Source organism: Clupea harengus, chromosome 25 (genome assembly GCF_900700415.2).
Source record: "Clupea harengus chromosome 25, Ch_v2.0.2, whole genome shotgun sequence".
Lineage (NCBI taxonomy): Eukaryota > Metazoa > Chordata > Actinopteri > Clupeiformes > Clupeidae > Clupea > Clupea harengus.
Genome location: NC_045176.1, coordinates 11459198 through 11472665, shown reverse-complemented (window position 1 = coordinate 11472665; position 13468 = coordinate 11459198). Strand labels below are relative to the sequence as shown.

At 46.9% G+C, this 13468-nt stretch overlaps 1 protein-coding gene across 1 annotated transcript in view; it reads left to right on the top strand.

Annotated features, from left to right (window-relative positions):
- LOC105900637 (cadherin-2) overlaps nucleotides 1–12402 on the top strand; it is a 61614-nt gene extending 49212 nt beyond the window's left edge. Inside the window, exons 12-16 of the mRNA XM_031563332.2 lie at nucleotides 929–1162; nucleotides 2347–2580; nucleotides 3029–3168; nucleotides 6467–6631; nucleotides 10982–12402. Coding sequence (XP_031419192.1) covers nucleotides 929–1162; nucleotides 2347–2580; nucleotides 3029–3168; nucleotides 6467–6631; nucleotides 10982–11188 — 980 coding nt within the window. The 3' untranslated portion in view covers nucleotides 11189–12402. The remainder of the gene's footprint in view (nucleotides 1–928; nucleotides 1163–2346; nucleotides 2581–3028; nucleotides 3169–6466; nucleotides 6632–10981) is intronic.
- The last annotated feature ends 1066 nt before the right edge of the window (nucleotides 12403–13468 follow it).

The window sequence follows — 13468 nt, the reverse complement described above, 5'->3', positions numbered from 1 at the left end:
ATCTTTGTTAATCTTCCAAAACTGATTGAATGTCACTGAATGTCACTTTGAATGCTGGCACGGACTGACAGACTGCCACTCTTGTTCCGTCAAGCGTTATAAAAATAGAGCCAGAAGACATTAAAAAGCAGTCACCTCTCAGAGGCAAGGAGAGAGGTGTTAGCAGGCACTCCAGCAGACGACTCGGGGAAGGGAAGCGTTCACCTTCCTCCCTCGGACTAGCAGGATGTTTTTTTTTTCTCTCCGCCTTGCTCCGCGAAGCACGGCCTAGCCCAGCCGAGGCCGGCAAGGCTTAGAGAACTTCCCGATAAAGAGGTTTCTCAGCATTAATGGGGCTGGATTGGCCGAGCAGCCCCTTCCGAGCGTGGCCTGCATGAAGAAAGCCTCTTAAGGCCTGTGAATACGGAGTGCTGTGACTGGGCAGCTGTGTGCCAGGACCCCAGGCAGCCCTGATTAAGTATTCTCCTCTAGCCTGCTCATCACCCCACCCCACCCCACCCCCACTCCCACCCCACCCCTCATCCTTCCCAGGCACCCACCCTCACCAGCCCCAGCCCTTCATAGAGCAGCCTGCACAGCAGCATTTCCATGTAAATATATACACATGAGGTCAGATTCATCACTGTCTGTGATTGGGGGATGTGTAGCGATGAGGGAAGGCCAAGAGAAACGCCGACCTGCTGATCCAGTGCAGTACTTCTTCTCTGTCATATGTGAAATACCTTCAGTTCATATTATCACATTCATCGAGTCAACCAAGCCTATAATTACTGCTCTGTTAACATGTTAGCATTCACACATTTGTGTACTGTTTACATGAATTTGTGTGTGTATGTGTCTGTGTGTGTGTGTGTGTGTGTGTGTGTGTGTGTGTGTGTGTGTGTGTGTGTGTGTGTGTGTGTGTGTGTGTGTATGTTTGTTTTCATAGGCTTCCCTCCTGCCAGTGGCACGGGCACCCTGCAGATCTACCTGCTGGATATAAACGACAACGCCCCTGTGGTGTTCCCCTCGGAGGCCGAGGTGTGCGAGAAGCCCGAGCCCAACTTCATCAACATCACGGCGATCGATGGGGACCTGAACTCCAACGCTGGGCCCTTTACCTTTGAGCTGCCCCACAAGCCCACCGACGTCCGCAAGAACTGGACCATCACGCGCATCAACGGTAACACACACACAAACATACACACATGTGTGTGTGTCAAACAGGGACAGGCCCTGTGAGGAATGGCCCAAAGGCCATGGGCTTTTAAGGGAATGGCACATTTAGCCGAGTGTCTGCCCGCAGGGATCGACGCCAATTTTGCAGCGCACTCGTCGCCTTTTCTGTGCCGCGGCTGTCAGTTTGTGAGTCTTCATGTTGTGTCTGTAGGGCACAAGCACTCTGTATGCAGTGTTTGGCTTTAAGTGAGGAAGGCGCAGATGATTCTGTAGGGAGCAACGAAAATGGAGGGCTCTTACGTACCCTCTTAGAAACATACGAATGTCGCATTGTGTGCGAGGTGAAGAGAAGGGCGCTACTCTTAAGAAGGAATCTGCTTCCCTGATCCAGCCTGCGGTATGGTGTCGTTGTCGCATGTGTAACCGGGGACTTTCCTAACGCAGAGTTCGCCTTATCTTATCAGTCAGACAGGAAGGAGGGAAAATGAAAGCTGGCATGCCAGGCAACACCTTTTTAATTGATTATGCTCGTTATGAACACAAGCGAATGAAGTAATGTGTCATTGGTTATGTGTCAGTGATTAAAGGTACAGAGCCACAAATGCATTGAATAAATATTTAATAGGATAAATGGCAGGGGGGATTATAGGAAAGGCTGTTTTATCCCTAAGCTGCATTATCGAGAGGTATTCAGGGGATTTCTAAGCCCCCAATCTAAATCCCCAGTGTATTTTGGATTAACTGCATTGATGACGTTTTTCAGGTACAAGTTTATGGAGAGAAAATGTGTCTGTTAGCAGTAATGACTGTGAAGTGGCAGGCGGGTTTGCTTGGTGAGATGACATGGTTGAGTTTGGGGAGACAGCAGTTCACGGGTGGCGGGGCTAATATTCTCTGGGAGAGATTCAGCCATGTGATTATCACACCACAAATGAGGGTCACATGATGTGTCAGTGTGCTAAAATGGGTATTTTGGGTATCTCTCTTTTTTTGCTGCTCTCTCACTCTCATTGTGTATTTGTTAGATATCTTTGAGGTTTGTGATACGTATCACCCAATATTTCTTCCTCATCAACTACTCCCCTCTCAGTCTCTCTTGCTCTCTATCTTGAATGTATGGAATGCATATCATAATGATCATGTATATTATATAAAACGGCCTTACCCTGCCTCTGCCTGCATCCCCAGGTGACGCCGCTCAGGTGAGCCTGCGCCTCAGCTTCCTGGAGAGCGGCATCTACGACATCCCCATCATCATCACCGACGCCGGGAACCTGCCCATGTCCAACACCTCCTACCTGCGCGTCAAGGTGTGCCAGTGCGACCACAACGGCTTCTGCTCGGACCAGGAGCGCATCATCGCGGCGGGCCTTGGCACCGGCGCCATCATCTCCATCCTGCTGTGCATCATCATCCTGCTGAGTGAGTCCTCCTCCCGCCCAGACACCACAGATTAGGCCAGCAGATTACCCCCACATAGGCCAGATCAGACGCTAAGTGCCCTGCGGTGTATGGAAATATAACCAAGCTAAAGTCAGTTAATATTTCACCACCCCCACACACACACACACACACACACACACACACACACACACACACACACACACACACACACACCCTTGTTATTTTTTCCTCCCTCCTCTTTTGGTTCTCTTTGTTAACTGTTGATTCTGTTGTGTTTCTGCTCCTCACAGTTTTAGTCTGATATTTTAACTGCCTGATGACCTCTATTATTTCTATTACTTTCTGTAAAAAAGGCAGCGTGTTTAGCTCAGGATACTTTAGTGAGGTCATTCTCAGGTCTTTTGTGCTGTTGCACAGAAATAATAACCCCCCCCCTTCCTCTCTCTTTCCCCGTCACTATCTTTAGTTCTGGTGTTGCTGTTCGTGGTTTGGATGAAGCGTCGTGATAAGGAGCGTCAGGCCAAGCAGCTCCTCATTGACCCAGAAGACGATGTGAGAGACAACATCCTCAAGTACGACGAGGAGGGCGGAGGAGAGGAGGACCAGGTACGGCAGAGAGCGCACACACACACACACACACACACACACAGACAAACTCAGACACAAGCACACTCACACACAAACACCACACACACACACAAACACTGACATACATGCACACACAGACACACACTCACACAGACACACACATGCCCATTTACAATCAGAACAGAAGACAGCTTAGCGCTGGGCAGCTTAGCGCATTACAATGCTAATGGATAGTATCCTTGCCTGTAGCACATACATTTGTTGGAGTGCTTCAGCGCAGGTGAAAGGGATCAGTCCCACGCACAGTCCTAAATTGCCTTCAAGGCCTCTAATTGTGCAGGTAATATAATTGAGAGAGTCAGCCTCAGTGGAGAGACAGACGTTAATGGCGCTTATTCTGTTCTAATGGGACGACCTTGAAGCCAATTCGCCCGCCATCGCTGGGGTAGATAATTGTTAATGTCCACACACGTCAGTGATTTAAACACTCTCCTGGGAGACGAAAGAGAGGGAGAGAGAGAGAGAGAGTACAAGTAGGAGGGAAAGAAAAGGGAGTTTCAGACAAAATACTCCCGTCAAAGATGAGGGGTAGTTGGGAGTGGAGGATTTATAGGGTGAGGCGCTTCCTCCATTTCACGCCAACTGGAGGAGCGGCGGTGTGGCTGTACTCGGAGGAGATAGCGTGAGCGGTGAAAAATGAACGCGACTAGCCATCATGTCTCTGCGGTGCTCACCTCGCCATCTCATCTTTCTCTCTCTCTCTCTCTCTCTCTCTCTCTCTCTCTCACACACACACACACACATACTCACCTGCTCCCTACCTCCCTCCCACTGTGAAGATAATGGAACTGCCAAAGTGTCTCCTCCAAAACAGCTGACTTTATTTAAGATCTGTGTGTCCGCTGCTGCTGTGCATGCAGAGATGGACGGCTGATTGTGTCTCATCAGAAAAATCAGACGGCGTCCCAGTCTCGTTTCTTTGGAGGATATTATTAAAGTGTGTTTTGTTCCTCGCAGCCTAATTACATGGTAATTACCGGAGCTTTGATAAAGGTATTCCTTTTTTACCTTGTCCCTAAGTCGTGATGTTGTTGGCAGCATTTCAACACAGAGGCTCATTTACCTTACAGCTGCACTGAAACGAGGCAGGCAGGAGTGCTCAGGCTCAGGCCCAACAGCCTATTTGAATTTCTCAGCTTCTCTCGAACCAGAGGTCCGTTTTTTTTGGGGGGGGGGGGGGGGTTCTACTGTGAAGTTCCACAGGTGCGAGACCGTTGCCTGGAAGCGCTCCTATTGGCTAAGTAAGGGCAGCTGTTGTTGGTCATGAGGGCACGCTCTGCAGAGCCGGAGCTCCACGCCCTGGCCGCTGTTGTTTTTCCTCAGCAGGGAAGGGGGGAGGAGGGCAGGACTGGAATGTGCCCAGCATGGATTCTACAGGGGAGAGGCAGACAGAGACAGACAGAGAGAGAAAGAGAGAGAGAGTCCGTTCCTATGTGTGGAAAATGGTTGCCGCTGGCAGGAGCTGACCTCCCCCAGGGGTCATGTAGTTGGTTTGTGGGTGACCCTGGACCCCTATCTTTGAGAGGAGAGTGTGAGGGTCACACAGAGATGGAGAGAGGGAGAGAACACTGGTGGCATCTAGTAGAATGAGGGTTGTGGTTTGTCCGCGGGCGAGCAGCTGTGACCCAGAAAGTTGCTCATCTCGTGAGGCCGTCTTTGTGTACTGGGCTCTGTGTACATGTAAATGTGTCTTTGTGGCCGCTTGTGCCTGTGTGTTCATAGATTACCGTGTTTGTGGGCTTGACGGTCGCTGTTTGTCTGAGTTATTATCTTGCCGAGTGTTTGTTTGTGTGTGTGTGTGTGTGTGTGTGTGTGTGTGTGTGTGTGTGTGTGTGTTTGTGTTCTGTACATAGTGAACATTCTAGTTTGTATTGTCTCAGTCTGTGAGTGTGCAAACGTTGATGTGTTCATATCTCGGAGTAAGGCTAATTCAGGGCTTAAACCACTTGGCCTCGGCCACTCAATGACGGGGCTCGGCATCTGTGTGTTTATGAAGCAGCGGCTTCTCACTTAGGCCGTCCGCTGGCGTACGTGGGGTTTCGCGCGCTCGTGCGAGGCTCCTGGCTCTCACACAGCCTAGCGAGGATTTTCAAGTGAGCGAGCGAGCGAGCACGTTTGAGATGGATGGATTAGTGGAAATCTCATAACGAGAGCCAATCCATCACACGGTCTTATTAAAGCCCTCAGATCCTGCCGTGACACCTACTGTCCTCATTCCCCAGTCGCCCTACCCACCCCACCCCCCACCACCTTCCATCCACCATGCTCTCTCGCTCTCTCTCTCTCTCTCTCTCTCTCTCTCTCTCTCTCTCTCCCTCGCTCTCTTTCTCCCCCGTTGGTATTATGGTCCTGCACCTCCTCCACCTCCGCGTCCGTCCCGTAGCTCTGGCCCTCAGACCCCCAGCGGCCCCGTGCGGCCAAGTCCGTCCCTCCCCAGCACTGTGACACAGCACAAAGCACCAGGCTGTCAGGTTGCCTTGGCGATGTTAATAGGATTAGGCCCGAGCTTATGTGTATCCACCATTCCGTGTCTGGGGCCCGATTAGAACAGCACAGTTCACCTTTACCACGGCAAGGCCGCCCTTTACACGCCGCGCACTTTGTTTACCAGCGCACTTGCCCTCAATCCTGACGCCTGTGCATTTGACATAGATGCTGGCCATGAATAAGTTCGCGCCACGCAAGTTTCATCTGATTCTCCCTAGTCGCAGCTGTCATGATGAATAGTGTAGTGTTACTGTGGTGTATTATTGATGGAGGTGTTAGTGGAAAGAGTCTCATTGTTATGCAGTATTTGGATTTGGCGTCTGTAGTTTCATCAAGGAGAGAGATATTCATGCAGATATTCATGCAGCTTCCTTGTCTCAGTGTGTGGTGCAAAGAGAAGGTGTGACACCCATCTGTTCAGTACCCACAGGTTCAGACCCCACACTACATACATATAATGAAGTATATATAAATGTATGTAAATGAATGAAAACATCCATATATGTTTTTATTCGTAGGACAAGAATATGGCTCTGTGTGTGTGAGAGTGTGCATATGTGTACCAATGTTTGTTGTACCAGTGTGTTTATGTGAACGTACAGTGTAGGTGTTTGTGTGCATGCCTTGTTTCTGCAAAGGTGTGTGTGTCTGTGTGTGTGTCTGTGTGCATGCGTGACTGCATGCTGGCGTGTGTGTGTGTGTGGGTTGGTTGGTGTATTTTGGCCGTGTCCCGCTGACTGGCCCATCTGCTCTGCCTCTCCTCCTGCAGGATTACGACCTGAGCCAGCTCCAGCAGCCGGACACCATGGAGCCGGACGCCATCAAGCCTGTGGGGATCCGCCGCATGGACGAGCGGCCCCTCCACCCTGAGCCCCAGTACCCCATCAGGTCGGCCGCCCCGCACCCCGGCGACATCGGTGACTTCATCAACGAGGTAAGGGTGGTGGGGGAGGGGCGCCAACCAACCAATCAGAAATCCCCCACATGCTCACGTGTATTCCTTAGCCTGGAGTTGGCCTCACTGGGTTAACTGTGGGCTATGGGATTAGTGAGCAGCCTCACAAATGGGTGCAGTCTAGATTTAAGTCTCTGTAGTCTAGATTCATCAGTCTTTGAAGAAGCAGCCCTTGATTGGCTCACTCTTCTGCGGGCCCACTGACTTGGAAAGCAGCATGCCCTTTTCCATGGTATCACCTTAGCCCACCCCATGTGCTCGTTCATTGGCAGGGTACGGAATATGGGGCCCCGGACTCCGACTGAGCTGAGATTTGGTCTGGCAGAGCTTTTTTATTTTTCATTCCCCAAGAACAAGAAAGAACCTTTACCACCCTACTTAAATACCAAGAGTATTGGCCGATGTTCCTGGATGCTGGCAGGCGCCTCCCGAAGTGCTCTGTCTCAGTCTCAGTCTCACCTCACATGATCTGGGGCCATAAGCTGGGTGGGAGTGCCGGAGCAGAGATATTGTGTGTGTGGGGGGGGGGGGGGGGGATGTGTTGGGCTCTAGCCATATTGGATTGCAGTGGAGGAGTCTTGATCCATGTCGTGTCACTTCTCACCCAGACAGCTTGACTGACCTTCTGTGCTAGGATGAACATTGGCCAGCTGCAGTGCTTCTTCACATTGCTGCTAAATGACTTCTAGCTTCACATTGGTTTTTTGTATATATAATGTGAGCAAAAATGTGTTTGGCAGACAGAATAACCTATGGTTATAAGATAGTGCTCCACACTGTAGTATAGTTGCTGGACTCATCCCTTCATAGGATTTGGATATCACGCAAGAGCCACATGAAAAAAAAAATCAATCAAAATGAGATTAAGCCAGGAACCAGTTAAACTCATTTGCTAAATGTTCTGTCATCCTAAAACGCATTCTTCTCAAAGGTTCTGGCAAGAACAGACACATCTGTGAGTCGTCATAGAGGGTTTAGCTTTTATCTGCCATGGGCCTGGCATTTTCCTTTTGTAGTCTTTGATCATGGCCCTGACAAAAAAAAACTAAAAAACCTCCCCTTGTCTGGAATATTTTCTCCCATCTGCACCGCTGCCGCTGTCTTCCAGGGGGAAAATACAAGCGGCATGTGTCACATTTATCCCATTTCAGTTTGAATACATTTGTTGAATAGGTATATTTATTTCTTTATTTTCAACGGGTGCATAATTGTTGATGCGTGCATTGTACGGTGTAGAAGGTGGACACGGACACGGCCTTGCCCCCCTTCAGGGCCGTTTGGCTCCTATCTCCCGCGCCGCAGGCACTGCTTGACTTCATTCATGAAGGGCGAGCCACGAGATGAGAAGCGTGGCCATGTATTTTTAACCAGCTCCAACAGACGCCAGCCTCACGGCTGTTCTCTTCTTAAAAGTCACTGGCTGCGTCCCATGTATTTTGGATTAGGGTCTGCTTGTTCAGTTTTCACTCCCTATCTCTCGCATCTCGCTCTCTGCCTCTCCCTCATGCTTTCTCGGAAAAGTTTCTTGCGCTGGTTTCTGTACTTGTCAGCTCAGTTCGGTGTCAGCCAGCGTTTTCTCGCTGTGTCTACCACTGTTGCGATACCTGAAAAGACTGGAAAACTTCTTTGAGATTTATTTATTTATTTACATTTGTATTCCATTTTTCTTACCCATTGGTAGCAGAGAGGAGAGAGACAGCAGAGAGATCCTAAATCCCATCTATTTCTGTTCGATCGACAGGGAGATAAGCACCACGAGATTTCATTTTGTTCCCCCTTTTTTTTTTGGCTCACCACAAACAGGAAGCGTCCGCTGGTCCCAGACTATTTCATTACTTACCCAGCATGCCAGGCCTGCTTGCAATCAGTGAATGGGGCGGCGGCACCACGCGGTGTGCCCGGTTCTGATCAGCAGCCTCGCCGCTCGCCCAGATCCACATGAAAGGGCACCTGAGAGTCTGCAGTGGCGTCTCAGCGGAGAGGGGCACGGGGGTGGTTAATTAGAGGAGGGCAAATCCACGGAAGAATCCGGCCACTTGGTGGCAAAAACAATGGTGTGATTATAGAGACGACCTCCCGCCGCAGCCCCAGGCAGGTTCAGTCCCCTTCACCCGAGGCCACGTCTCCTGGTTAGATACAGGTGACGCCTCAAACAGTCACTCTGCTCAAGTGAAAAGTGCAGTATTACCCACCTGCAGTGATTTGGCAGCTTGGAGTGGCTATTTGAAATCCAATGCAGGAACCCTACTGCATATCTCTCCCTGACTGTTTGTTCCTGCCTGCTGGCATGCTGCTTACTACATCCATTAGGTTAATATTATAGATTATATTCTGGACTGTGCTATTAGCCAAGCATGTAGCTATTTCAGGCACGGTTGTTTATTGTTTATTTCATAGTTCAGCTAAAACATCACACTTGTGTCCCAGCTTGAAAAAAAAATGACCTCTTCTGGACGAGGGTGATTGAGCTATCTTCTGCATAGCATCTCATCTGCATCTTAGCTCTTAAGGGTTAGTATTCAGAGATGGGATGAGTGCAGGGGTGCAGGAAGGGTTTGGAGAGGTTTAATGGGGACCCAGTCTGTGGCCGGCTGCCTGTGTTTGGGTAAGCAGCGGGTCTGGACCATAGCGAGCCCCCTGTCCCTGGGAGCCTATTAGCGGTAGCCGTGGTGTGGTGTTCTGCTGAAGATGGCCGACTGTTGTCTCGTGCCCCGCTGATGACTCACTCCAATGGAATGCCCAGGCGAGCTCCATCATAGACCTGGCCCCCTCAACCCCACCCAACACACACACACACACACACACACACACACACACACACACACACACACACACTGCCAGTGAGGTGCTAACTCTGGCAGAGAGGTGCTAACCACTGGAGCAGCAACGGCTATAATTGTAATGAATGATCCATATGTCATATTTCAGGGCAAATTATCAGCACCACAGCCCTGAGCAAACACTTAACGAGAGCTAACAAGTGGAAAATAATCGTGAGGTGCGGAGGCGCTGTGTTTTTTTCATCTGCCTCTTTCATTTTACAGAAACAGAGGGTGGGAGAGAGAGAGAGAGAGAGACAGAGAACGAGAGGGCGATATCGCATAAACGCAGACTGAAGCCCTCATAAATCATGCGGCTCATTCTACGATCAGCCTTTCAGTGCTGTTTTTTGTTAATAGATAAATCGTATTAATTTCACTCTAGTCTGCCCTTTGGTGAAATGGCGGTGGAGTCTGGCAAGCTGTCGGAAGCACTGTAGTTACTGTTGCGGATTTAGGTGTTTTTTTTTCTCTCCCTAGTCAGTGAGAGGCCGTGAGCCGATCTTCAGATGCAGGGGAGAGAGTGAGCGCTGCTGTCAGACATGCTGTTTTCATGTCCGTGCGTCTGGTTTATCTCCAATGCTCCACCGGCAGAGCCGGAAGCCTCTCCGGATTTCTGGCCCCAACTAAGCCTGGCCATCCGTATGTCGCAGGGAATCGCACTGGGAATATTGAGTTCACTGAACCTGCACAATCACACTCTCTCCCTCTCCCTCTCTCTCTCTCTCTCTATCCCTGTCTCTTTCTCCATGTATTTGATACTTTTTTGATACTTTATGCCTTCATATTGTATACGTTTTCATATTGTGCTTACACAAAAAAAAAATGAATGTTCTCGGTGTCAAGACATGAAGTTAAAAGACAAGGCTCAGGCAGAAAGTTTCTTCCACCAGATCTATTTTCAGGAAGTCCTGATAAAGCCTTAACAGATTCTCCCAGCCAGCCAGAAGCAAGTATTTGTGTTGACCGTGGTGCATTGACCGTGGTGCGTTGACCGTGGTGCTTTGACCATGGTGCGTTGGCCATGGTGCTTTGGAAATATTTTGAGGCCTTTTGTTTGCTTTGTTGTCCAGCATTGTCATTAGTGTTGAATAAACATTTTGGCCCTACGTAAAAAAAAAAAAAAAGCTTGTATGAAAGTTATAATCACGGTATGAAATTGTGATATCTGTTCATCCCTCTGGCTGGGTCCGGGGGGATTACATGCGCTGGTGATCAATCCTGGATTCTCAGGATTCTCTCCAAACTCTGGATAATCTCACATCACACAGACAGAAGACGATTTCCAACCTCTGAACACTCCCCACAGCCTTGTACTGACATTCCTCCACATGTAACCCCTGACATGGGCCTGATTTCCTCAGCATATGCTGACTTGATTAATGGCGTGTATGAATTTGAAATGGTACACAAGTTTAAACCTTGACCATTTTGGTCCCCAGAATCCTTTGCAATCTTTAATCACCCTCACTCAGTCATTTTTTTCTCTCCTGTGTCCTCCTCTGCACAGGGACTTAAGGCAGCTGATAACGACCCCACGGCCCCGCCGTACGACTCCCTCTTGGTGTTCGACTACGAGGGCAGCGGCTCCACGGCTGGTTCCCTGAGCTCCATCAACTCCTCCAGCAGCGGAGGGGACCAAGATTACGATTACCTCAACGACTGGGGCCCACGCTTCAGGAAACTCGCAGATATGTACGGCGGAAGCGACGACTAAAACATTTTTTCTCTCTCTCTCTCTCTCTCTCTCTCTCTCTCTCTCTCTCTCTCTCTCTCTCGGATGTGGAAGATGAGAACAGAGCAGTGAAAATGGGGGAAGAAAGTTTCATTCTCTTTTTGTTGTTTCTTTCTCCGGTCGATGAATGAGGACAGCTTCTGATAACTGATATTCCCCCCACACGGACTGAATGACAATGGAAAAGATTTTACATAGTTAAAAAGTACATAAATCAATGAAATACAAATCACAAAAAAAACAACCCTAGGCTTATTGTTGTAGTCTGCGCATACATATGCTTGTTGAAGGCTTAGGAGTGTGAGACAGTCGTGTTTTCAGAGGGGGGACAGGACATTGGTGAACTGTCATTCTGTTTGGATTGTTGGGTACGGAACGCGCTCAGTCAAACTTGAATTTCACAGTACAGAAGCACTGGGATTTAATGTGCCTTTTTGTACATTTTTTGAATCTGAATGATTAGTTTTATGTTCAAGGCTTTAATGGTTTTTGGAGTGATTTCAAAACAGAAAGTATGTTACAATGGTATGCATCTACATGCTTTTTTTGGTTACTCAATACTGCTGTTTTGTTGAAAATCTGAATATTTAAGTGAATTGCAAAGATAACATGGACATTAACATGGATGGGCAAAAAAAAGAATCAGAGAACAGCACTGTACAGTACGCTAGAATTTTAGTCTTTTTTCACTAAAAATTAAACACATGCAGCTGGTTGCAAATAAAGGGAGTCATACATCATACTTTTGTAGCAAAATAAGTTTTTCTTTTTTTTTCTTTCTGAAGTGGTGTAGTATTTTACAAACAACAGCAACAAAATTGTTTATTTTGTTCTAATTTCATGTACACTTCATTTGCCTTAGTCCTCATCTGGTACTTTCAATTTTTACTTCACTGTAAAGAAACTGTGTGTACATAATGTTTTTTTCTTTTCTTTTCTTTTCTTTTCTTTTGATGTAGTCTATGAAGAAGAGCAAAAAGTTCAGAACTTGTAAATGTATAATTTGGACTACAAATTCAAGTTTTGCATGTTTTTATCTTTTCACAACAGCAAAAAAAAAAAAGTTATTTCCAAAATTTATTTACAAAAAAAATACAAAAAACATAACTGGGTGGCATATAATGTGTAGAAGGTATGAGAGTCTTTTGTAAAAAAATATGAAAAGAAAATAATTCAATAAAAAACAGAAAAAATAACAATCTTGTCAGCACAACTGTTTGAATTTCTACCAAAAAGGGGGGTGGGGGGATGTTGGACACCGTCGGCACTAATTATTGAATCAGCTTTAAGACAGGGAAAGGTTTTTGAAGGAGCTTTGTGGATAATCTTGTGTACTGGAATAAAAATGATTCATCTCTGACCCCAACCATCTGAATAAAATTCTAATTTTGGAGTTACCGACTGGTTTTCTTTCCTCTCTTTGCCCCTCATATATTGCTAATCTGTTGAGACGTGATAAGTTGGGGATGTTTTTTATTATTATTATTATTATTATCATTTTTACAGTTTTTCTCAATTGCTAACACACATTTTTTGAAAGCATGCCTCGTTTCCTCAAAACTCTAAACACAAATCCCAAAACCACTCACACAAAATGCAAAACCCTTTATACATCCTGCAAAAGGCAACTTTGCTTTCAAAACAGTGTTATGTCACCTCAAAAGGGTACTTTGTTTTCTAATGACAAACACAGCCCATTATATGAGTAGACATTCTAAGCATCGATTGAACACTGATGTGCTCAATGGAAAACACTACTATGAAATGGGAAAACACCAGTATGAAGGCCTTATCAGGAACATTATGTTACTATACGCTTACTCCTGTAGTAAAATATAACTGTATAATGTTTTTACGCAAATATAAAACAACACACAAATATACAGTAACAACTAAAATATTTCTTTATTTTTTCCAAAAGTGCTGTAGCCTATACATCACAGCAAACACAAATGAATGTGTAAATGATTTGCACAGAACAAACAATAGGATATAGGCCAGTACAGTCAACAAAAAAAGAAAGAAAAATGTAAAATAAAAAAGGACAAAAAACTACTGCATCCTGTTCTAGCTCAAGACAATATTGACAATGTGCTATCAGAAATAGACCTACACAGTGTTGTGAATGTTGTTGCATTTTGTGTGAGTGGTTTATGGATTTGTGTTTAGAGTTTTGAGAAAACGAGGCATGCTTCATGTGTGTAAGCAATCGAGAAAAACTGTAACATTGGATTGGATTGCAATACAGTACAGTAAATGTGT